Source organism: Oncorhynchus mykiss, chromosome 30 (assembly GCF_057628025.1).
Source record: "Oncorhynchus mykiss isolate SJ-2025 chromosome 30, ASM5762802v1, whole genome shotgun sequence".
Classification (NCBI taxonomy): Eukaryota; Metazoa; Chordata; class Actinopteri; order Salmoniformes; family Salmonidae; genus Oncorhynchus; species Oncorhynchus mykiss.
Window position 1 is genome coordinate 22,007,016 of NC_143051.1, and position 22,985 is coordinate 22,030,000.

Sequence of the window (22,985 nt, forward strand, 5' to 3'; positions counted from 1 at the left end):
TTTTTATGAAAGAAATATAAACAATAAAAATAATTAGGCTATTATAACTAGGCTATTATGCCTTAGACGATTTACTTTCATTTTCATATTTACAACTACCTAAAAAATGGTGAGTAGCCTTTTTACTTCGTCTGTTGAGAAGAAATGAAGATACACGACAAACATCAACATTTGAACACACATGATATTTTATTAATCTATCGATTTTGCCAAAACATATAAAGATAAATTTGAGAGTTGTGAAGGGCACGCAGGCGCGCACAGACACACCTATGCAAATTTGTATTTATTTTTTCTTTATTTAACGAGGCAAGTCAGTTAAGAACAAATTCTTATTTTCAATGACGGTCTAGGAACAGTGGGTTAACTGCCTGTTCAGGGGCAGAACGACAGATTTGTACCTTGCCTTGTACTTTACCTTGGACTTAGTAACCTTTCGGCTACTAGTCCAACGCTCTAACCACTAGGCTACCCTATTTGGCCTAGTCTACCATCTTTGTCCTATACTCTCAAAAACGTAGTTTTTTCGGAAAGTAAATTTGGCGAAATTCAAAGAAGTATTAAACTTCTTATGACTTTTCATAATAGCAGTAGCAGTTATTGTAGTTTTAGTTTATTAAATGTTTATGACGTTATCTTTCCCATGACAGGAGACCGGACTACGAGAAAGGTGAGCCTCAACATAGTAACCATTCATTCTTCTTTTGATATTTCAATAAATTAATTGATTACACACTTATTTATTTTTAGGGCAGAATTGTTTTTGCTGACTGAAGACAGTTTTAGGAGTAATGCCTACAATATCATCTGTGAAATGGACAAACTACAGGGACCTAAAGAATATGTGGATGAGGTATGCATGTACCCCTTTGAAGACAAAGGTAAAACAAGTTTCAGGTTGGATATTCGATGGATATTCACCTGTAGTTTTCCTTACGTCCACCAACAGCAGTTAGGGACCTCAACATAGTGATAAATCACATTTTTGACATTTCAATAGCTCTTTAACCATTACTCCTAAAACTTTCAAAACTGGTTCTAGCTAACCCGATGACATAGACACACATTGCGCACACTTTTTTTTGTAGGTTTACATCTCGCACTATTTTAAATTCATTATTTACATTTTTGAATTTCAATAGCTCCTTGGTCATGTGACCTACTGACTTCAAACAAGGTTCAGAATGTACACTCAGTGGGCCTACACATTGCACACCCTTTTGCTTGTCCATTTTAATCTCACCAGATTTTACATTAATTTGCCTGCTCTGCCCCCCTGAAGGACAGTGTCACTCACACACCTATTCACTTGGGCCTTCTCCCTGGGGCCTTTCTGACCTCCAGGCAGGCCCCCATTGACCTGGTGACCTCTGACTCCTGGCCTCTAGGCCTACACTCCCTGTCCTCCTGCCTGCCCTGGGCCTGAGAGTGTATAGCTTACTCGTTGGAACTACAGACCTCCACCCCCCCCCCACCCCCCCCCCCCCCCACCCCCACCCTTGGTCTTAGAGTATAGCTTACTCCCTGGAATTACTAAGACATCTATAGTCCCGCTGTCAGGAACCACGTGCACCTGGTAACCCGTAACAGGCTCTGTGCATCTGGTAACCCGTAACAGGCTCTGTGTACCTGGTAACCCATAACAGGCTCTGTGGTTCTGGTGACCCGCCCGCTTTTTTCTGCTCACAGACTAAGTCCCCACTCCATGCTCCATGGCCTGAGTGCTGCCCCCAGCCCCTGATTAACGTCCGGTGGTATCATCAGAGGCTTTTCTGTCTTACAAACTGGACATCAGTTGCCGCTACAAACCTTCAGCTGATTTTGACTGTTGTTTTTACACCCAATCGACATCAAGTACCAGCGCAATACTTATAAGCTCGAGGACCAAATACCCCTCGCTGTATCTAGCGGCACCATCAACCGTAATCCTCCCCTTTCAATCATTTGCTTTCCCAGTCAGCCCAGAACCATAGGAACCACCTTTACCAGCGCTTCATCGATATTCCTCACTTTGACATGAGGGGGTCACAGTCACCCCACGGGTGATTTGAGTGTGACTGTGACAGGTCGGGACGCTCCTTTGAATTTTAATTTCTAGTTGACATTCATTGATCCATGCCCAGTGGGAACCTAGGCTTCTTCCGTCAATGTTATGGATCCGCAGCAAATCGATGAGTGTGGATGGTACTACCCACATCAGATGTAGGCCCCCTCCCCAGACAAGCTGGAGATGCCTCTCCCCACTTCGTAGGGCATGAGCCAGATCCATGCAATGCCCTATCACTGCGGGCCAATGGGTTTAGTCTCTGCCTCAAGTGTAGTGAGCGTAGAGGAGACCTCCCCACCTACGGTGCTCGCCGGTGTGGGGCCGGCGAGCACCGTAGCTGGGGAGATCCGCGAGAAGGGCCTGGCGCGCGTCCAGATTTGCCGCCACCAACTTCCGGACCCAACTCCCCACCGGTCCGCCTTCAGCCCACCGACGGACACCACCCTGACGAACCCCCATACACAGCCCCTTGCGAGCCCACACACGAGAGACCGCGAGATGGGCCGCACAACGAACTTCCAATGGTGTCGAGAGGAGGGCGACGGAGCGACTGCTCCCCTTGACGCAGCTTGAGCTAAGCCCCACTTCGCACCCCAGCCCGACCGACCCAGCCCTTAGAGCCAATCCTTGTCCCGAAGTAACAGATATTTTTTTTCCTTTACCTACATTGTTCTAACATGCCAGAGGCTGTTCACCTTGGAGACCTGCTGCAGATATGGGTACGGCCCGGCGCGAGATTTACACCCTCTCCCCCGGATTTTCCAGTGCCAGGGAGAGCTCACCGAATGCCGCCGAAACCGTGATGCTTTTCATGGCTTGGGCCCCTCTCTCGGGGCGAACCTATTCCAGGGCGCCCTGTCCTTGAATGGGTTCGAAGAACTCTCCCCAGGGCTCCCGCCAGCTTCTCCGGGATCGGTTGTGTTACCACACTGGATGCCTCGTGGTGCCCATCTCTGCCAGTCCGTGGACATTCTAAAAGTAGTCTGAGGTCAGTAGGTCACATTACCAAGGAGATATTGAAATTCAAAAGTTTAAAATATTAATGTAAAACCGTGTAAGATGAAAATGGACAAACTAAAGGGTGTGCAATATAGAAGGGTAGTCAGTGGACATTCTGAACCTTTTTTGAATCAAGTAGGTCACATGACCAAAGAGCTATTGAAATTCTAATGTAAATAAAGTTTGTACTTTGTTTATGCTCCCTAACTAATTAAACTAGGAATACAAAATGCTGCTCACATTGCCACATGTTTATTAGCTTTGGAAAGCAAATTAATGTCCAAATCGTGAAAATAAGACTTGTGCAATGTTGTGCACAATTTGTCCAACATCATGACACTTAATTGGAGTCTGTGGCTCAAGTGGTTTGAAAGCTATTGAGGTTTGAAAGCACGAATATCCGTCCAATATCCAACTTGAAACTGTCTTTACCTCGGTTCTTTGAAGGTGTCATTGTCCAAAGTTGGATAGATTCTCTTCTTGTCCTGTATAAAAAGCACCTTAAGAAAGACCCATTTCTGGCAGTTTAATTGTGCCATCAAACCCATTGGTCTTCCAGAGGAGCCAATATGGATAAATAGATAGATAAAAGTGTCCAGAAATTAGGGTTAAACCCTGATGAAGACAGCTTGGCTGTTGGATATTACATTTTTGCATCTGAGCTCCCAGTGTGCAGCTCTCCTTTATTTTCAGAAATTAGGGTTACACTTTTAAAGAGAAAATCATTTTTATTTGTCCTTCTCATATCAAACCTGTGTCTATAAGATGCTCCACAGCATCTTCTTCTTAGGCTGGATTCATTCCCCCAAATACACCCCCGAGATGATCCTTGGTAACCATTTATCTACGATGATGAAGATATTCCCACAACCGTTTGAGAGTTACACAAGGAAACTACCAAAACGGACTCCGTTCTCCTGTGTGCTGGATATGGTGAGTGTTGTGTTGCTGATGCTCTTGACTAACTCACTGGGTGCGCGCTAATAGCGTTTGTTTCCCTTGCTCTGAGGGCAGCAGCTTTTGTGGAGCGATAGTTACATGGGCAGAGACATCAGTTCAACGTCTAGTTTTGATGTATATTTTGTTGAGTTGTCAACTAACCATGAATTCAATGTGAAATCAAGAACAAATGTCCAGTGGCATGTATTCATGGAGCCAAGGGAAGCCCGGCTTCCCTCAAAAATGTACCAGTTGGTAGAGCATGGCTCTTGCAATGCCAGGGTTGTGGGTTCGATTCCCACAGGAGACCAGTACAGCTGGTCCCAGCGCCTCTCTGTCTCTCTACGTGTAGGCCATCTATCTGATACTGTCGGGTCCAAACAAGTATGACATTGTTGCCGCCCGTCGCATTGAATGCAAGGGAAGCCAGCGAGCATTTGGTCCCCCTTGACAAAAAAAGTATAACAAATTAGCCAATCAGCATTGAGCTAAACTGAGCGAACTCAACTGTGAATGGTCCTGGTGGGGGGAAAAAAGTGTAAAGGGAAGCCAGGTTGGATTTGGTGCCTCACCTATCAAATTGCTTTGACAGCATACGTCATTAACCGAAACAACTTCAAATGTTGCATATCTTTATTATCGGCGAGTCTGATCCAACCATTAATTTATACATTGTTGTGCTTCTCGCCTGAGAGGATGGAAGTTCAATATGTACAGTAGCTAGATGTAGAAGGCTAATGTTAACTAGATAATGTTGCCCATTAATGGAAGTTAGGCTAGCGAGCAAACATTTTAGCCAGGTAGCCTAGGACAACAAAACATAAGAGTGTGTACTGTATGAATGAAAGAGAGGAGGATGGCATTGGCGTTTCTCTACAAGTAGGGTGATTTTCTACTTGCGCGCACACGCACACACACGCGTAAAACACAAATCAGAACCATGGACAGCCACGTCATATTTAGCTTATGTTGATTGGTCTCAGTTGTTTTTGGTATCTTTTTGTTGAGGTTGAAACGGTGCTGGAATAGTGGAGGCACCTCCTGTTTTCTTTGTGACTTGTGGTAACTCTCTGTGGTTCTAAATCAATAGTTGTTTAGTGGTCCGAAAATGTCGGAAACATTAACTTGCTGTAGGTCATGTAACTCTCATGCAATATGCATAGTGGACTTCACTGGACAAAGGTTGCTATCCGTTTTTGTGATAAAACAAAGATGTGGTTGAATTTATTCTGCCACTGTCTTCTTATTGTCTTGGCCTTTAGGCTTATATATCACAGTCACAAGTCATATGAATTAACAGCAAACAAAGCAATTATCACAACACATACAGTGTAGGTGGTAATATGGCTTCTCTTGGGGGGGGGCTTGACATCCCCAGTGATTTTGCCCACAGCACCGCTATTTGCAAATGCAAATTAAACATAAACACAGGACAACGGGATTCTTATTGCAAGGGAGAACTTTATCTCAGCGAGGACCGGAGCAACACAACATAAAAAGGTTCAACAGCCATAAGCATTCTGTGGGCAACAGCGCCCTCTTATGGGCAGAATGTATACAAACATTATACATTTACTACATAACGAAGAACAAAATGCAGCCAGTACTGTATATTGTAGAGAAACATTAGTGAACTATTCACAAAATGTGTGACCTGCTGTAACCTAATATATTGATCTGCTCCTATCTGTGTATTTAAACAATTTAAAAAATCATGAATAGTTCGCAAAAGTTTCTGCAATATACAGGCTGACATTTTTTGTCTATTTGGATTCTATCTGCCGTTTAAGGGCCTTTTTCTCACTGACCTTATCTTGTTTTACGTCTGTTGTCATCAACTCCCAGGTGGTCTCCATGTTTGGACCAGACAATGAGTTGGAAATATGGCGGAAACTACGGGATATCGCCAATGTCATGTCAGGGAAACACCGGTTCACCTCCTCTACCATCTGCATCTCTGAAAGTGGAGGGAGGTACTATGGAGCGTCCATGTCCTGCACGGGGAAGAAAGAGGGACAGATTATGATCGCTGTGTCCTGTCTGTGTACCTGGCACTACAGTGTATCCAATGCCGTGATGACATACAAGCCAGATAAGAACAAGAGAAAGAACTTTGATGGCACCATGAAACTACAAGAGTATGTAAAGTGCCAGGCTTCCAATGTGAAGAGTGGGGAGGAGATGCCTCCTTGCAGGTCCTGTGGTAATCTTTTTGGTCTGGAGAAACCAAGCAATCAGATGTGGCCCTATGGGAACTGCGCAGAGGCAGAGAGCTTGAGCAAACTGCTCTATGGAGAGGAAGAGATTGTTAAGAAAGTAGTACCATCAGTTGATTGCAAAATGCGAGAGCAAGTGGTGAAGGAGGGTAAAGGCTCACCTGGAAGAGAAGCTCCAAGAGTCAGAATTTCAATGGGATTCTTCCTATTACATTCCACAGTAGATTGTCAGAGAAACGCATGTGCGCACACGCACACACACACTAAGTTTACAGATATACAGATGCACATTCCTACTGTGACACACAGATCCAAAACATGAAACATATAATCATAGCTTGGTGCGGGGCTAGCAACATGTGATTTGTGGCTGACAGTTAGCATTGAAACATTGCCAAAGCAGTGAACCACTCTGTGCATGTAGTATACAGTATAACTGCTAGGCTATAGCTATCGGCTCTTATCAATGACATCTGTGAAGTAGATGGTTATTTTAGTGGGGGACTTTGAGAACTTACAGTCAACAAAATAAAAGTTAGATAGTCAGGCCCCCATTGATCTTGTTATAATGTTTTAGCATAAGAATACAGCTTTAGCCTTGTAAAATGCAGGTATTTGCAGGAAATGTGCTTAAAAACGACAAAAAATTGCTCTCAGTTCCATGGCAAAATGTATAGAATGGCAGGAAATTAGCTTTCAAATAAAATGTTCTCTACACCAACCCATATGGTGGGTTGTGACTCAAAAGTCACCTCCATTTGTGTTTCACAAAGCCAAAAAGTTTGGAAATCCCTGGTTGGAAACCTCGATGGAGATACTGTATTATTCATCATTTGTATGCTGTATTTAATTGAATACTCTAGACAAAGAATTTTACATTAAACGTGTATTTTTTTAAATTGATTTTAAACTTTACTTCTACTGTAAGCATTGATGCACATCTTACTCATCTGTAACAAATTACCAATACTTTAACCGTTGGTGTGAATTAATGTCTGGGTTGACTAACATGTGAGGAATAAAGGAGACTATGATAAAGGAGACTCTGTGTGTGTGTGTGTGTGTGTGTGTGTGTGTGTGTGTGTTTGTTTGATCTCCTAGTGTACTTAAGTTTCAGTGACTGTTTAGTTTGCAAACGGAAGGGTTGAGAGGATTGAAATAGCAAACAGAAGGGTTGAGAGGATTGAAATAGCAAACAGAAGGGTTGAGAGGATTGAAATAGCAAACAGAAGGGTTGAGAGGATTGAAATAGCAAACAGAAGGGTTGAGAGGATTGAAATAGCAAACAGAAGGGTTGAGAAGTTTGAAATAGCAAACAGAAGGGTTGAGAGGATTGAAATAGCAAACAGAAGGGTTGAGAGGATTGAAATAGCAAACGGGAAAGTGCTAAATAGGGAAGTGCAATCAATGTATTTAACAGCAAACTTTAAACAGGAACCAAAACGCTTGTCTGATTCCAGTCAGTTCCGTCACATGGCCATTACACCAGTAGGGGCCGGTGTCACACCAGGTAATATCCCTACTGAAATTAAGACACGTTTGGGTTTTAGTTAAATAATTAGTTCTTAAACAACTTGTCTTGAGTTTCCTGGTGAAGGTTAGATATTTTATTACAACTGGAAACTAGATTTTGTTCAGTGTTTTGTTTCGTCTTGTCAGCATTTCTGTATTTTGTACTACTGCCTGTCTGTATTATCCTTAACACATTGCATGGACACCTTACCTTTTTCACAAGAGGATGCTTTGAAAGCTACAGTATTTGAATGCAGTTTTAAATCAAATTGATGACTTGTACAGCTGCACGTTACTAGTGGATTCCTAACATGCAATTGGGCAGATAAGGCACTGTTCAAAAGTATAGGGAATAGGGGGGCATTTTGGATGGATGGGCCGTGATCAAAAGATGTGAGTTATGTTAGGGGGGCATTTTGGATGGATGGGCCGTGATCAAAAGTAGTGCGTTATGTTAGGGGGGCATTTTGGATGGATGGGCCGTGATCAAAAGATGTGAGTTATGTTAGGGGGGCATTTTGGATGGATGGGCCGTGATCAAAAGTAGTGCGTTATATTAGGGGGGCATTTTGGATGGATGGGCCGTGATCAAAAGTTGTGAGTTATGTTAGGGGGGCATTTTGTATGGATGGGCCGTGATCAAAAGTAGTGCGTTATGTTAGGGGGGCATTTTGGATGGATGGGCCGTGATCAAAAGTAGTGCGTTATATTAGGGGGGCATTTCGGATGGATGGGCCGTGATCAAAAGTTGTGAGTTATGTTAGGGGGGCATTTTGGATGGATGGGCCGTGATCAAAAGTAGTGCGTTATGTTAGGGGGGCATTTTGGATGGATGGGCCGTGATCAAAAGTTGTGAGTTATGTTAGGGGGCATTTTGGCTCGGGTCAAAAGTAGTTCACTATAAGCCTTAAAGGACTAGACTCTAGGCACTATTATCATGGTCAAGATCCCTCTAGCACAGTCACTGTAACCTGCCACGATGGTAAATTGTGTATTTCAGACACATGAACAGGTCCCAGCACTGAAACCCACACACACAGACAAACACACAGAAATACAATTCCCACATTGGCTACATTTACTGAGTAAACAGTATGTGGTAAGAGTAAGTGGCTTTTAGGATAGAGGCCCCTGCTGAAGTGGCTGAAGCACAGAGAGCAGTGTGAGACTGATTAAACCAGTCTTGGTGTGCGTGCGTGTGTATGGGTGTGTGTGTTAGCATCAGAGTCACTCTGTCATCCCATGGGATAAACGGTGCTCCTGAACCGCCCAGATTATTCCACCTCTCTCTGACAGGCTATAAATAGTGACACACCTCAACACACAGCCAGACACAGAGAGAATGGATACATAGCACCTTCTCAGTGATCACACCCGCACTAGAGCCACCAGATTATTACAGGATGCTATATTGATTACCAGATCATCCATCATAGCAATGTCACCTTTTATTCTAATTTCCAATGAACAGAGAATATATCAGTCCCTTATTTGTATAAAAATACCTGAACAGGAGATACAATGTGATTGATTCAGATGTCTTCCTGACATTCAGCTCTCAGAGAGAAAGGAGCAAGAGTGGACAGATACCTCTGTTAAAAGACAAACCACAATGCATTGCTGACATCGCACTGCACTTTACTTTTAAAGGTAATTTCAATGACGTTGGGGGAGATTGCATTTGGGGTAAATGCAGTGGATGTCGGCTAAAACATGAATTAAGTCAAGTGTAGTGGATGTCGGCTAAAACATGAATTAAGTCAGGTGCAGTGGATGTCGGCTAAAACATGAATTAAGTCAAGTGTAGTGGATGTCGGCTAAAACATTAATTAAGTCAAGTGTAGTGGATGTCGGCTAAAACATTAATTAAGTCAAGTGTAGTGGATGTCGGCTGTTTTGTTTGAATCCCTGCCCATGGGTTTCAGTGGTGCAGATGGGTTTTGTTTGAATCCCTGCCCATGGGTTTCAGTGGTGCAGATGGGTTTTGTTTGAATCCCTGCCCATGGGTTTCAGTGGTGCAGATGGGTTTTGTTTGAATCCCTGCCCATGGGTTTCAGTGGTGCAGATGGGTTTTGTTTGAATCCCTGCCCATGGGTTCAGTGGTGCAGATGGGTTTTGTTTGAATCCCTGCCCATGGGTTTCAGTGGTGCAGATGGGTTTTGTTTGAATCCCTGCCCATGGGTTTCAGTGGTGCAGATAGGTTTTGTTTGAATCCCTGCCCATGGGTTTCAGTGGTGCAGATGGGTTTTGTTTGAATCCCTGCCCATGGGTTTCAGTGGTGCAGATGGGTTTTGTTTGAATCCCTGCCCATGGGTTTCAGTGGTGCAGATGGGTTTTGTTTGAATCCCTGCCCATGGGTTTCAGTGGTGCAGATGGGTTTTGTTTGAATCCCTGCCCATGGGTTTCAGTGGTGCAGATGGGTTTTGTTTGAATCCCTGCCCATGGGTTTCAGTGGTGCAGATGGGTTTTGTTTGAATCCCTGCCCATGGGTTTCAGTGGTGCAGATGGGTTTTGTTTGAATCCCTGCCCATGGGTTTCAGTGGTGCAGACAGGTTTTGTTTGAATCCCTGCCCATGGGTTTCAGTGGTGCAGATGGGTTTTGTTTGAATCCCTGCCCATGGGTTTCAGTGGTGCAGATGGGTTTTGTTTGAATCCCTGCCCATGGGTTTCAGTGGTGCAGATGGGTTTTGTTTGAATCCCTGCCCATGGGTTTCAGTGGTGCAGATGGGTTTTGTTTGAATCCCTGCCCATGGGTTTCAGTGGTGCAGATGGGTTTTGTTTGAATCCCTGCCCATGGGTTTCAGTGGTGCAGATAGGTTTTGTTTGAATCCCTGCCCATGGGTTTCAGTGGTGCAGATGGGTTTTGTTTGAATCCCTGCCCATGGGTTTCAGTGGTGCAGATGGGTTTTGTTTGAATCCCTGCCCATGGGTTTCAGTGGTGCAGATGGGTTTTGTTTGAATCCCTGCCCATGGGTTCAGTGGTGCAGATGGGTTTTGTTTGAATCCCTGCCCATGGGTTTCAGTGGTGCAGATGGGTTTTGTTCGCTAGTGAGAAAACATTTAAAAAACATGTTATAACAAAGTGTAACAAGGAGATACTACCTGAACATATCCAATTGGAACACAAAATATTAGCATTTTATGTTAAAACACGTTCTGCTAGCGTTTGCCACGCTGGCACCACACTGGCAGAAATGCTGGGCCAACCCTGAAATGTTTTCATTTTTTATTTGATAAATCCTATGAGAGAGACACACCTAGCTGGTTCTGTTTCAGTGTCTAGTCCCTAGCCCTTGACAATTTCTTATGCCCTTTTCTGTCGCAGACATAGATCAGAAGAACTGGATAGGTACGTGTAAGCAATATGTTCTCACCATTGAGTGTAAGGAAGGCTGAATGGCCGGTATTCAATCAAAGGCCTGCACTTCACTTTTAAAGGTAATTCACCTTGTGCCAACATCCACAGCATTTACCGTGAATGCGATCTCTGTGAACGTTGGGATATTGCCTTTAAAAGGTGCATTGCTGACTTTGACAACATCTAAAGTCCTTAGATTGTTTCAACATTCTCTGAGCCAGTCAGCTTATACATACTAGAATTCAATGCATGCCAAAAGTTTGATAGCTTAATTTAATACTCTATATGTTCTGGTATATTATTATTTGTATATATAAAAGGTAATTTTGTGATGAAAATAAGAAAAATATACAATTGAGTCAATATACACAATAAATCAAATAATGAAAAAAGGACCAAATTAATCTTAATTTGAGAGTGATGAGCAAATGCATAAAGCCCAATACATAGGCAGTGTCCCAAATGGCACCCAATGCCCTTTATTGTGCACTATATAGGAAATAGCGTGCCATTTGGAATGCACTCATAGTGCCCTGTTACCTAGATACAGTGTTAGATCTACATCTTGTCCATAGTTTCACATTCTGTCTAATAGATATTCAATACTGTCTTTATATTATACACATATGATTGGCCTTCTGTGAAGGATTGCATTATAACACAGTGATTAAGAGGCAAAGATTCAGAAAGCAAGAGACCTACTGTATACAGTGCCTTCCTTATATACAGTGCCTTCAGAAAGCAAGAGACCTACTGTATACAGTGCCTTCAGAAAGCAAGAGACCTACTGTATACAGTGCCTTCAGAAAGCAAGAGACCTACTGTATACAGTGCCTTCAGAAAGCAAGAGACCTACTGTATACAGTGCCTTCAGAAAGCAAGAGACCTACTGTACACAGTGCCTTCAGAAAGCAAGAGACCTACTGTATACAGTGCCTTCAGAAAGCAAGAGACCTACTGTATACAGTGCCTTCAGAAAGCAAGATACCTACTGTATACAGTGCCTTCAGAAAGCAAGATACCTACTGTATACAGTGCCTTCAGAAAGCAAGAGACCTACTGTATACAGTGCCTTCAGAAAGCAAGAGACCTACTGTATACAGTGCCTTCAGAAAGCAAGAGACCTACTGTATACAGTGCCTTCAGAAAGCAAGAGACCTACTGTATACAGTGCCTTCCTGATATACAGTGCCTTCCTGATGTACAGTGCCTTCCTGATATACAGTGCCTTCCTGATGTACAGTGCCTTCAGAAAGTATTCACACCCCTTGACTAATTCCACATATTGTTGTATTACAGCCTGAATTCAAAATGGATTAAATATATTATTTTTCTCACTCATCTACACACAATAACCCATAATTACAAAGTGAAAACATGTTTTTAGAATTTGTTGCTAATTTAAAATGAAATACAGAATTATCTGATTTACATAAAATATTGACTCAAGGGTGTGAATACTTGTAGAAGCACCATTGGCAGAGATTACAGCTTTGAGTAGTCTTGGGTATGTCTGCATCAGCTTTGAGTAGTCTTGGGTATGTCTGCATCAGCTTTGAGTAGTCTTGGGTATGTCTGCATCAGCTTTGAGTAGTCTTGGGTATGTCTGCATCAGCTTTGCAGATCTGGATTTGGGGATTTTCTCCCATTCTTCCTTGATGATTTTTTGCTAGGCCAACATCTCTGCTGTCTCACGCTAGGGCAACTGAGAAGGACAGGACTGGACGGTCTGGGCCGGGATGGGACTAGACAGGATAAGACAGAACTGGACAGGATAAGACAGAACGGGACAGGATAAGACAGAACGGGACAGGATAAGACAGAACGGGACAGGACTGGTCCCAATACTCACAGAAACATTCTTACTGGACCCTTGTTTCCAGGGTTTGGAACATCTATCTGAAATGTATTATGTAAATTATAATAGCATGATTTCATACGCACACACAGCTCACAATGCCCACTTTAAGGTGAGGAGACTGTGGGCTGCTGCACTGCCCACCAATCCTACATCTCAAGTCATTATTTTAATCAAGATAAATACAATACATGTTTGGGGGGTGGTTTAAATGGTTTCCTGTGTTCTGAGAATGAATTCCCTCTTACACCTATTGGTCTGACCTGTGTTAAAAGTACTATTTGAAATCTTTCAAATGCTTTGGGTGTTTGCTCTAGCCAGATGGGTAGGGTTTGCAGTTTTGAGACAGTTCTATTGGTCTATTAAGCAAGGCAAGCCCAATCAAGCACATATAGTATATTTGAAATGATTTCAAATAGTATTTAAACACAGCATCATGCTGACTGTGCAGTGAGAAGCGTACAACTGACTTGGAGAACACTGATTGACATTAATAAAATACAGTCTGGCTGTGATGAGGTTCTGTTCCAATACCCACATACAGTATTAGTGTAACGGCTGTGAAACGGCTAGCTTAGTTAGCGGTGCGCGCTAAATAGCGTTTCAATCGGTGACGTCACTTGCTCTGAGACCTTGAAGTAGTGGTTCCCCTTGCTCTGCAAGGGCCGCGGCTTTTGTGGAGCGATGGGTAACGATGCTTCGAGGGTGACTGTTGTTGATGTTTGCAGAGGGTCCCTGGTTCGCGCCTGGGTATGGGCGAGGGGACGGTCTAAAGTTATACTGTTACACTAGCACACTACTAAGAGTGTAACAAGGTCTTGGACATATGTTCTAAGTGCAATATTAGTGTGGACATTGGAACATAGCCTGAAAGACTCCGGTTTTAACTCTTGGCAGTTTCAAGTGACAGTGCAGGGAGCAGGTTTTCCGGGGACCTATGTGAGACTTCTCCTCCTCTTCCCTCTGTCCCGTTATCAACACTCTGAACTTTCCGCCTGATTCCAGGGAATGGTAAGGGTTTAAGAACATTTATTCTTATGGGATCAGATGGAGCCGAACGGAGTAGGAATGAAAAGGTTGGTGAGGATTTCAGGAGCGGAGCCGCCTAGCTGTCACCTTTCCCAATAGCATGGCAAGGGCACGCTCAGCCATGCCTCTCAGTCCTGTCCAACGCAATGCTAATCCAATCAGTAGGCTGGGATTTTTCACGCAGAAAAGAGGAGTAGGAGTAGAAAGAAAGAGGAGAAGGACAAGAGGAGAAGAAAGAAAGGAGGAAGAGGAGGTTGAGAAGGAGCGTTCAGCTTCATCCAGCTCAGAAGAGAACTGTCGGCTGTCTGTTCAGAAGTGCAAATAGTTCTACAACAGTAATACAATGTCATCAGCTCTGACAGGGAAGTCCCGAACTCAAACATTCATCTGCCCTTTCAAACAAACGTCTTGGCCGTTTGTTTGAAAGGAGTTTTCTTTTTGGAGTTTTCTTTTTCTCCTCCTAGGGCCCTGTATAAAGTCTCGGTGAGTTAGTTGGATGGTTGGTCCAGTAAGTATAGCAGAGGAAGAGTAGGATGCCTCCCAGGCAACATCAGCTCCCCAGGTAGCATGAAGCGTCAGGTGATCAGCTTATAAAGACTGTACTGCACATATTGATTTGAGATATTGTCGATTGTTGTGATCGATTCGATCCATGTCTATCCCTGATGATCATTAAGGAAGTGAGGGGAGCCCAGCCCCCTGTCCGTCTGTCTATCTGAGGTGGATGAAGGAGAAGGAAACGGGCTTGGTTGGATCCATAGATATCCATAGAACACTATAGTTCACCACATATGTTTGTCTGTCCGTCCTTGTGTTTGGCAAGGTTTGAATACCCCACCCCTCTCTCTAAAATGTGGACTTGCTTACTCCCACTCATTTTTAAAAGCTTTGGATTGATGTAACTAAGCATATGCCATCAGCTTCCTTCATTCATTCCCTTTAAATCCATGACAAACGAGAGAACGAGGGGTAGAGAATTTAACTGCAGACAGAGGGTGGTGTAGTGAGACCAGGAGGCAGAGATCATGGTTCAGGGGTCAGAGGTCAGAGGTCAGGGGTGAAGGGTCACAAGGCCACAGCAGTGCAGGGGTGTTTGAGTTTGCAGGGCAGCACCCCTCTGTTGAGCTGGTAGAACTCCACAAGGTGGATCAGGTCTGTGAACTTGGTGGAGCCGTCGTCCAGACTGAAGGACATCTGACCTTCCTCCTCACACTGTGAGAGAGAGGAGACAAGTTAGCTATTATACACATACAATACAGTTGAGAAGGAGGGGAGGAGATAGGATTTGAGGACAACTTGAGACCGAGCCAAAATGGATGAACAAGAAAGAAGAGGAACAGATTAGATGTAGAAATTAGAAATAAAAGTAGATGAGTTGAAAGAATAAATAACTGACCGGTAGGATCTGGAAGTGTCTGATCTTTTGGTGGTGGCAGAGGGTCAGGACAAACGCCTTGGGGTTACTCTGACAGTCTCTCAGCAGGAACAACCTGAAAACACACACACAAACACACATCCAAAACAGTGTCAATTATATGTGTACTAGGGTGGATGGATAGACAGATGGATGGACAGATGGATGTACGACGGACAGAAGGATGGATGGATAATACAGCTTCTAAGTCTTACCCGTCTACTTGTCCTTGTTGCATGATCATCTTGTGGGACTCTTCTCTCCTGATGCGACCACGGAACCATAGCTGTGTTCTGTGGATCACTGAAAGACACAGCAAGATGGGGTAAAAGTAAAGTAGAAGGCATTTTTTAGGTATGAATGTCTAAACCCAACTCATGTCCAGTTTTAGACAGGCAGAGATACATACGGATAAGGAGTGGAATAGGAACTGCTCCTTTTTCCAATGACAAAGGTTCATAAAGATGTCGGGATTCAGATATGTCGTCTTGATTTAGCACTATCTACATTGCCTCAATAAATCAGCACAATGTACTTTTGAGTATACATTGGCAGCGTCTTGGAGCATAAATTGGGATCATGTATACTGTTCTAATGACGATACAAAAAAAAAAGAGTAACAGAGAGCAATGGACAATAAGGTGAACTTAGCAAATGATACATTTGTGGTGCATGGGGGCCGGCATTTTTATGCACCTCCGCTATTGTGTAACAATAAACTAAATTATTAAGCATTAACGAAGTTACTCTGTTGTAATTATTACAGTGTTACTACCTAGATAGTGTAACGTGTAGGGTACCTGAGCTGAGAGAAGAGGGCTGGAGGGGGCTGGGGCTGCCAAGAGCCTTCATACGCTGACCCCGTTTCTGACGGCAGGGAAGATAACAAAGAAACAAAACATTTTAGATTGAAAGTGACAGAATTACACCTTTTTTTCCACAGACTCATTCTCCCAAATCTTCCTCCCCCTTCTACTCCCCTCCTCACCCTCCATGTCTGTCCCTCCTCCACAGCAGCGCTCACTGCTTCCAGAGGGTTCTCTATGACGCGTCCCATCCTGCCAGAGAAGTCCATGGCCACCAGAGAGTTCTCAGACACACTCCGCTACAGAGACGAGGATAGAGAACTTGACTCAGCCATGCTACCATGCTCCAAAAGATCCTAGTCTGCTTGTCAAGGTAGGATACATCAGGATAACGCTAACCAGTTGTCATAGAGTCGGGAATAAACATATAGGAGTCCTACCACAGGAGTAGAGAAATGTGGGCCCGGAGACTTCCTTTGCTGGGGACTCTTGTAGTTCTGATCCAGTAATATTCCATACTGTAAACACAGAACAACAACACAATAGAACAGTTACATTTAGCAGACGTGCTTATCCAGAGCCACTTAGAGACGCAATTTGGGTTAAGTGTCTTGCTCAAGAGCACATCAACATATTTTTCCCCTAGTCAGCTCAGGGATTTGAACCAGCAACGTTTTGGTTACTGACCCAACACTCCTAACTGCTAGGCTACCTGCCGCGTGTGTGTTCATGCATGTGTGTATGTACTGTACCTTTAAGAGTCTGAAGGCAGTCATCCAGCAGGTTCTGCTCTGTTCATCTTCGGCACACAGCATCCTCAGCTCCTTGCACTCACTCCTCACCTTACTGGGCTGTCAATCAAATAATCAGCCAATCACAGCGCCTTACTGGACTGTTCAAACAATATTTAGCTTGATTCTCTCGAATACTCACATTAAATAAGATATCTAAAGGATGATTTTACCAGTCTCCACCCTCCCTTATATCAGTCACTAGGCCACAACGACCACAACCCCCAACACCCAAATCCTGCACAGTCATCCCTGGGGGTGAGAGTAGTGTGTGTGTGTGTGTGTGTGTGTGTGTGTGTGTGTGTGTGTGTGTGTGTATCAGGCTCAGTGTGTCCTAGCAGACCATGTCCCAGTTTATCACACTAGGCTGATCCAGTATAACCAGGTTACCTCCAGTGAAAACCCCTGCAGAGGAAGTACAGTACAGTACAGTAATGTCTGTCTGTCTGTCTGTCTGTCTGTCTGCAGTGTTATGTGTGTGTGTCCCTCACCTTGATACAGAACTTGTAGTCTGTGGGGGCGTTGTGCTGCTTCCTCCCTGTTGTCACTGTGAACACACTACTGTCCTCCAGGTCTGACAACAACTGGAGGTGTCTGGGCTCCTAGAGAGTGGAGGAGGGAGGAAGGGGAGAGAGAGGGAGAGCAAGAGAGAGAGAGACAGAGTAGTGCTCCCTTAAAGCTTTGTGTCCAAACAACAAGGGCACTACCTAGGGAAAATAACCCCGATCTTCTTCCTACCTTGGAGGATCCTTTAGTGGAGTAGTAAAGTCCAGAGCGTCTGAGGAACATGGAGAGTCTCTTCCAGGATTTCCTCCCTGATGCCTTCAGATAGAGGAACCCATGCACCTCCGGACAGCTGCTGGAGTTTAGGAAGTTCTGTACCCCCCCCCCCCCCACACACACACACACACACACACAAACACAAACACAGGAGTGATTAAGGACTGTGTGCTTGTGCATGTGTGTATGTTGAGGTGGGGATAGAGGTGTGTGTGTGTGTGTGTGTGTGTGTGTGTGTGTGTGTGTGTGTGTGTGTGTGTGTGTGTGTGTGTGTGTGTGTGTGTGTGTGTGTGTGTGTGTGTATGTTGAGGTGGGGATAGAGGTGTGTGTGTGTGTGTGTGTGTGTGTGTGTGTGTGTGTGTGTGTGTGTGTGTGTGTGTGTGTGTGTGTGTGTGTGTGTGTGTGTGTGTGTGTATGTTGAGGTGGGGATAGAGGTGTGTGTGTGTGTGTGTGTGTGTGTGTGTGTGTGTGTGTGTGTGTGTGTGTGTGTGTGTGTGCGTGCGTGCGTGTGCGTGTAGTGTAAGAGTACTCCACCTGTAAGAGCTGTGAGTGGGGGATGGAGCCGTTAGATTCCTGACACCACGCCACCATCTGCTCCGGGAAGAAGTTCTGAAGAGAGAGAGAGGATGAAAGAAGAGAGAGGAAAATAAAAGGAGAGAGAAAAACAGAATGAGAGAAGAGAGCAAAATACTTCAGGGACTTCAGTATCACATTAGTGAACCACTAATAGTAGTCGAGAGAGAGGATAGGGGAGAGAGAGAGATAGATAGAGATGGAAAGAGAGGATGGGGGAGAGAGAGAGAGAGAGATGGAGAGAGAGGACAGAGGAGAGAGAGAGAGATGGAGAGAGAGAGAGGACAGCGAGAGAGTGATCCAGAGTAGATGCAGTATGATCTCACCCCCTGACGTAATCCCTTGGTGAGCGCACCCATACAGGCACACGCGCACAAACACACCTCTTAGTGTGATTGACATGGTAATTTTACTGTAGTCATTACCACAGCACTAAGGTGAGGTCACTCCCTCTTACTGAATCACCTCGGGCAGTGTGTGTGTGTGTGTGTGTGTGTGTGTGTGTGTGTGTGTGTGTGTGTGTGTGTGTGTGTGTGTGTGTGTGTGTGTGTGTGTGTGTGTGTGTGTGTGTGTGTGTGTGTGTGTGTGTGTGTGTGTGTGTTTTTGTGTGCAACAGTGTGTATGTGTGTGCGACGGAGTGTGCAGAGGACTCACCAAGGGATTCCTGAAGAACTCATACTTGTCATAGTTCTTCCTGAAGAGGAATTTACTGTCACTGGGCATAGAGGCTTGAACCTGAACCACCAACTCATGGTCCTCCAGACAACGCTCTGCAGAGAGGAGGGGGAGGAAGAGGGAGAATAGAGAGGGAGAGAGAGGGAGAGATCAGACATTAGCCCATTTATTTGCAGTGCTACAGTTAGTTATCATACTTTGTTTCCAGTATTTGAGTGAGGGTACCCTGGAAAAGAGATCAGGGAAGCCCATGGTAGGGATGCTGTGAGACTTGAGGGGAAAGAGAGAGGGGGAGGGGTGGAGTGAGAGAAAGAGAGAGAAAGAAAGAGAAACAGAGATGGAGAGAGAAAGGACAGCAGGACTTGGCATTGCAGTAGAATGATGTCATGTATTTAACTTGATTGCATAGAGAAACCAGCCCAGTTTCCCTGTCCTCTCCCTCTCCTGTTACTCTCCATCCCACCCTCCTTTTTCTCTCTACCTCTCACTTCCTCCCTCCATACCTCCTCCTCCCTGTCAAAAAAACAGTTCTGGCAGGAGAATTTCCCGTTGAAGTAGAGGGAGAGAGCTGATTGGCTGAGCTTTCAGGGGGCTCGACCAACATAGCTCTGTGATTGGCTGTTTGCTGCATTGGCCTGATACTGACATCCTGCCTCAGCACCCTTCCCCCTCTCCCTCTCTCTACTTTCTCCACCCTCCTTTTCACTGTTCTCTTCTCACATTCCATCTCTCCCATACAGTTTTTCCAGAAACGACAATGATCTACCAAGTATAAACCAGTCTTCTATCCCAGTAACAGTCAGTAGAAATAGGAAAGCTAAGTGGAAACTATATAGAGAATAAGAGGGAAGAAACAAAACTACCCTACCCTAGTCTATAGGGTCAGATGTTGTAACCAGTCCTATTGGACTCCTATAGTATTTTCTCCTACAGGATTTTTAAAAATCCTTTAGGATAACTCCTATAGAATTATATTCTATAGCATAAGATTAATCACAATGGATTGTTTCCAAAATCTGATAAGATTTACTATAGGATTTTTTTGGACTAGGGTAAAGAGGTCATAAAAGGTAGAACAGAAGTATGGATTGTATGTGATTGAAACTGTTAGGTAACTATGATCTGTATGCTTCCCCAACCTTAATACACTTCACGCAGAGGCACACACCAGATGCAGGCATGCATGCACAGAGCACGTACACACATACATACACACACTGACCCTCATATCAGCCGCCACCTCCACCACCTTTCCTGCTCCATCGCCACTGTACAACTTGAAGATCTGGACACAGGACTTTTTACTCTCCCTCCCTCCATCCCTCCCTCCCTCTGTCTCCCCCTATTCTGTTCCTCCATCTCTCTACCTCTCACTTTCTCCCTCCGTAACTCCTCCCCCATGTCAAAGAACAGTCAGAAATAATTATAGTTTGTATAAAGAACTGAAGTTGAGGGTCTGTTAGACCCTTTTTACTTTCTCTATTTGTATGTTCTCCTTTCCCTCTCTCTTGATTTTGAGGTAGAGATCACATGATGGGACTCCATCTGATTGGAGACCCTTAGTCACACGCACACACACACACACGCATACACACAGTGCTCAAACTCAGTTTCTATTAAAAAAAAAAAGGATTGCGCCCATACCATGCCTCAGTGCTGGCAAACACAAAGCTCAAGGTGTGTGTGTGTGTGTGTGTGTGTGTGTGTGTGTGTGTGTGTGTGTGTGTGTGTGTGTGTGTGTGTGTGTGTGTGTGTGTGTGTGTGTGTGTGTGTGTGTGTGTGTGTGTGTGTGTGTCTGCGCCTCTCTGTCCTGGCAGGGGAATTTCCTGTTGAAGTAGAGGGAGAGATCTGATTGGCTGAGCTGTCTGGGGGCTCGACCAACGTAATTCTGCGATTGGCCATTTGCTGCATTGGCCTGATACTGACACCCCGCCTCAGCACCCTTCCCCCTCTCCCTCTCTCTACTTTCTCCACTCTCCCTTTCTCTGCTCTCTTCTCACATTCCATCTCTCCCATACAGTTTTTCCAGAAACGACAATCTACCAAGTATAAACCAGTCTTCTATCCCAGTAACAGTCAGTAGAAATAGGAACCCTTGGTGAAAACTATACTGTATAGAGAATAAAAGAGAAGAAACAAAACTACTCTACTCTAGTAAAAACATCCTATAGGACAAGTAATTTTTTTTCAATAGAATCCTATATAATTGTCACCTCTACTGTTTGAATTCTGCTGGTCTACTGTTTTCCTATTGGAAATAAAAAGTAATCATCTTGGATCCTATAGGATTCTTGCAGTTCTATAGGATTCTTGACCCTATATGATTCTCACAATCCTATAGGATTTTGTATCAACTCTATCAGAATTGGACTGCTTCTTTTCCTATGTGAAATCAAAAGTAATCCCATTGGAACCTCTCATATTTTTACTTTTTATTTTTATAAAATTTTTTAACAATACAAAACATGAACATCCACAACATTCCCCTTGCCCAGACCCACCTGCTCACATCTCCCATCTCCAGCACCCATCACTCTCCGCCACATGGCCTCAAACTGCACCATTTTATTTCTCTCCATCGACCATGCACTTTCAACATTTAGATAATAAAGCATTTGACCTTTCCATTGTGGAGGATGGAGGATTGGTTGATTTCCAGTTTTTAAGTAGGTTTTTCCTGCTGATTGATGAGAAGAGTATCATCCAGCCCATTGGATATCTCACTACCCCGTCATATGCCATGTCTTGAAAGATGCAGACAGACAAATTAAAAGTACATTTATTCTATAGGTTTTTGATAACTCTTGAAGGATTTTGTTAGCCCAATCAGAATCTAATTATAACTTTTTTTCTTAATTGAACCCATTCAATTATAATTTGTTGTCCTTAGTTCCAGCACAATACAACAACATTAATTACCACATTTTCGTTGATCGGAAACAACAATTCTATATTAATTTCTGTTTTATTCACCTGTGAGAAAGCATGTCCCTTTAAGAGTGATTGATGATGTCACAACTAGCACGAGCCTGCAGTTTTAATTAGAACTTCTTAAGGCTAGGCGTCCCGCTAGCGGGATACCTGTCGACAGCTTCCGGTGAAATTGGAGGGCCGCAATTCAAATAAAAATGATGGATATTAAACATTTAGGTACATAGAAGAATGTCATATCGGGTAAAAGCTTAAATTCTTGTTAATCTAACTGCATTGTCTGATTTACAATAGGCTTTACAGCGAAAGCATGTCATGTGATTCTTTAAGGACGGTGCCCCACATCAAAATATTTTTTAACCAGCACAAGTTTCATAAATTCACAAATAGCGATTAAATATTCACTTACTTTTTGAAAATCTTCCTCTGATTTGCAATCCAAAGGGTCCCAGCTACAAAATGTATAGTTGTTTTGTGAGATAAATCCTTCTTTATATCCCAAAAAGTCAGTTTAGTTGGTGCCATCGATTTGAGTAATCCACTCGTTCAACATACAGAGAAAGGAATCCAAAAAGCTACGGCTAAACTTTGATAAAACAAGTCAAAATACGTTTATATTTAATCCTCAGGCACCCTAAAATGTAATTAAACTATAATATTTCATACGGAAAGAAGTATGTTCAATAGGAAATCAAAATTAGCAGATGCGCGTCCTCTTTGTCACGCACACACAGACTGATTTCCAACTCTGACTCCCAGTACTAAAACTCAAAATTCTTCCTCGATTGGGAAGAAACAAGCCTGAGACTTTGAACAGAGACTGTTGACATCTAGTGTAAGCCATAGGGATTGCAATCTGGGAGCTGGATTTGGATATGACCCTATACGTTCCATTGGAAGAGCATGGGCTCTCCCAAAAATAATTCTGGTTGGTTTTTCTTTGGATTTTCTCCTATCATATCTATTGTGTTATAGTCTCATACATTATTTTAACATTTCTACACATTTCAAAGTGTTTTATATCCAGTGCCACCAATTATATGCATATCCTGGCTTC

The 22,985-nt window shown here is 43.7% G+C and overlaps 2 protein-coding genes across 7 annotated transcripts in view; one reads left to right on the top strand and one right to left on the bottom strand.

The window, feature by feature from the left end:
* Positions 1 to 31: 31 nt before the first annotated feature.
* Positions 32 to 17,615, top strand: LOC110488102 (uncharacterized). Of its 6 annotated transcripts, none has more exons than XM_021560120.3 (5): positions 32 to 109; positions 651 to 670; positions 751 to 853; positions 3,812 to 3,979; positions 5,831 to 7,239. In XM_021560120.3, the coding sequence occupies exons 1-5, from the start codon at positions 107 to 109 to the stop codon at positions 6,521 to 6,523; spliced, it is 987 nt and encodes a 328-aa protein (XP_021415795.2). In that variant the 5' UTR covers positions 32 to 106; the 3' UTR covers positions 6,524 to 7,239. The 6 variants fall into 6 exon arrangements, with proteins under 6 accessions (XP_021415795.2, XP_090083946.1, XP_036827705.1 ...); XM_090227820.1 differs by lacking the exon at positions 5,831 to 7,239 and adding an exon at positions 16,387 to 17,615 and having other exon boundaries at positions 46 to 109; XM_036971810.2 differs by having other exon boundaries at positions 46 to 109; positions 654 to 670.
* Positions 13,086 to 22,985, bottom strand: part of LOC110488100 (growth factor receptor-bound protein 10) — a 14,699-nt gene continuing 4,799 nt past the window's right edge. Inside the window, exons 4-14 of the mRNA XM_021560118.3 lie at positions 18,977 to 19,092; positions 18,284 to 18,358; positions 17,708 to 17,845; positions 17,461 to 17,571; positions 16,931 to 17,029; positions 16,619 to 16,696; positions 16,361 to 16,477; positions 16,173 to 16,239; positions 15,588 to 15,675; positions 15,355 to 15,448; positions 13,086 to 15,170 (exon numbers count right to left, since the gene is read on the bottom strand). Of these exons, the coding sequence (XP_021415793.1) occupies positions 15,024 to 15,170; positions 15,355 to 15,448; positions 15,588 to 15,675; positions 16,173 to 16,239; positions 16,361 to 16,477; positions 16,619 to 16,696; positions 16,931 to 17,029; positions 17,461 to 17,571; positions 17,708 to 17,845; positions 18,284 to 18,358; positions 18,977 to 19,092 (1,130 nt within the window). The 3' untranslated portion in view covers positions 13,086 to 15,023. The remainder of the gene's footprint in view (positions 15,171 to 15,354; positions 15,449 to 15,587; positions 15,676 to 16,172; positions 16,240 to 16,360; positions 16,478 to 16,618; positions 16,697 to 16,930; positions 17,030 to 17,460; positions 17,572 to 17,707; positions 17,846 to 18,283; positions 18,359 to 18,976; positions 19,093 to 22,985) is intronic.

Excerpts from the sequence above, each read along its gene's own strand:
- LOC110488102 (XM_021560120.3), top strand. Across the intron at positions 671-750 it reads GAGACCGGACTACGAGAAAG|GGCAGAATTGTTTTTGCTGA; the intron begins GTGAGCCTCAAC and ends ATTTATTTTTAG. Across the intron at positions 3,980-5,830 it reads TCTCCTGTGTGCTGGATATG|GTGGTCTCCATGTTTGGACC; the intron begins GTGAGTGTTGTG and ends ATCAACTCCCAG.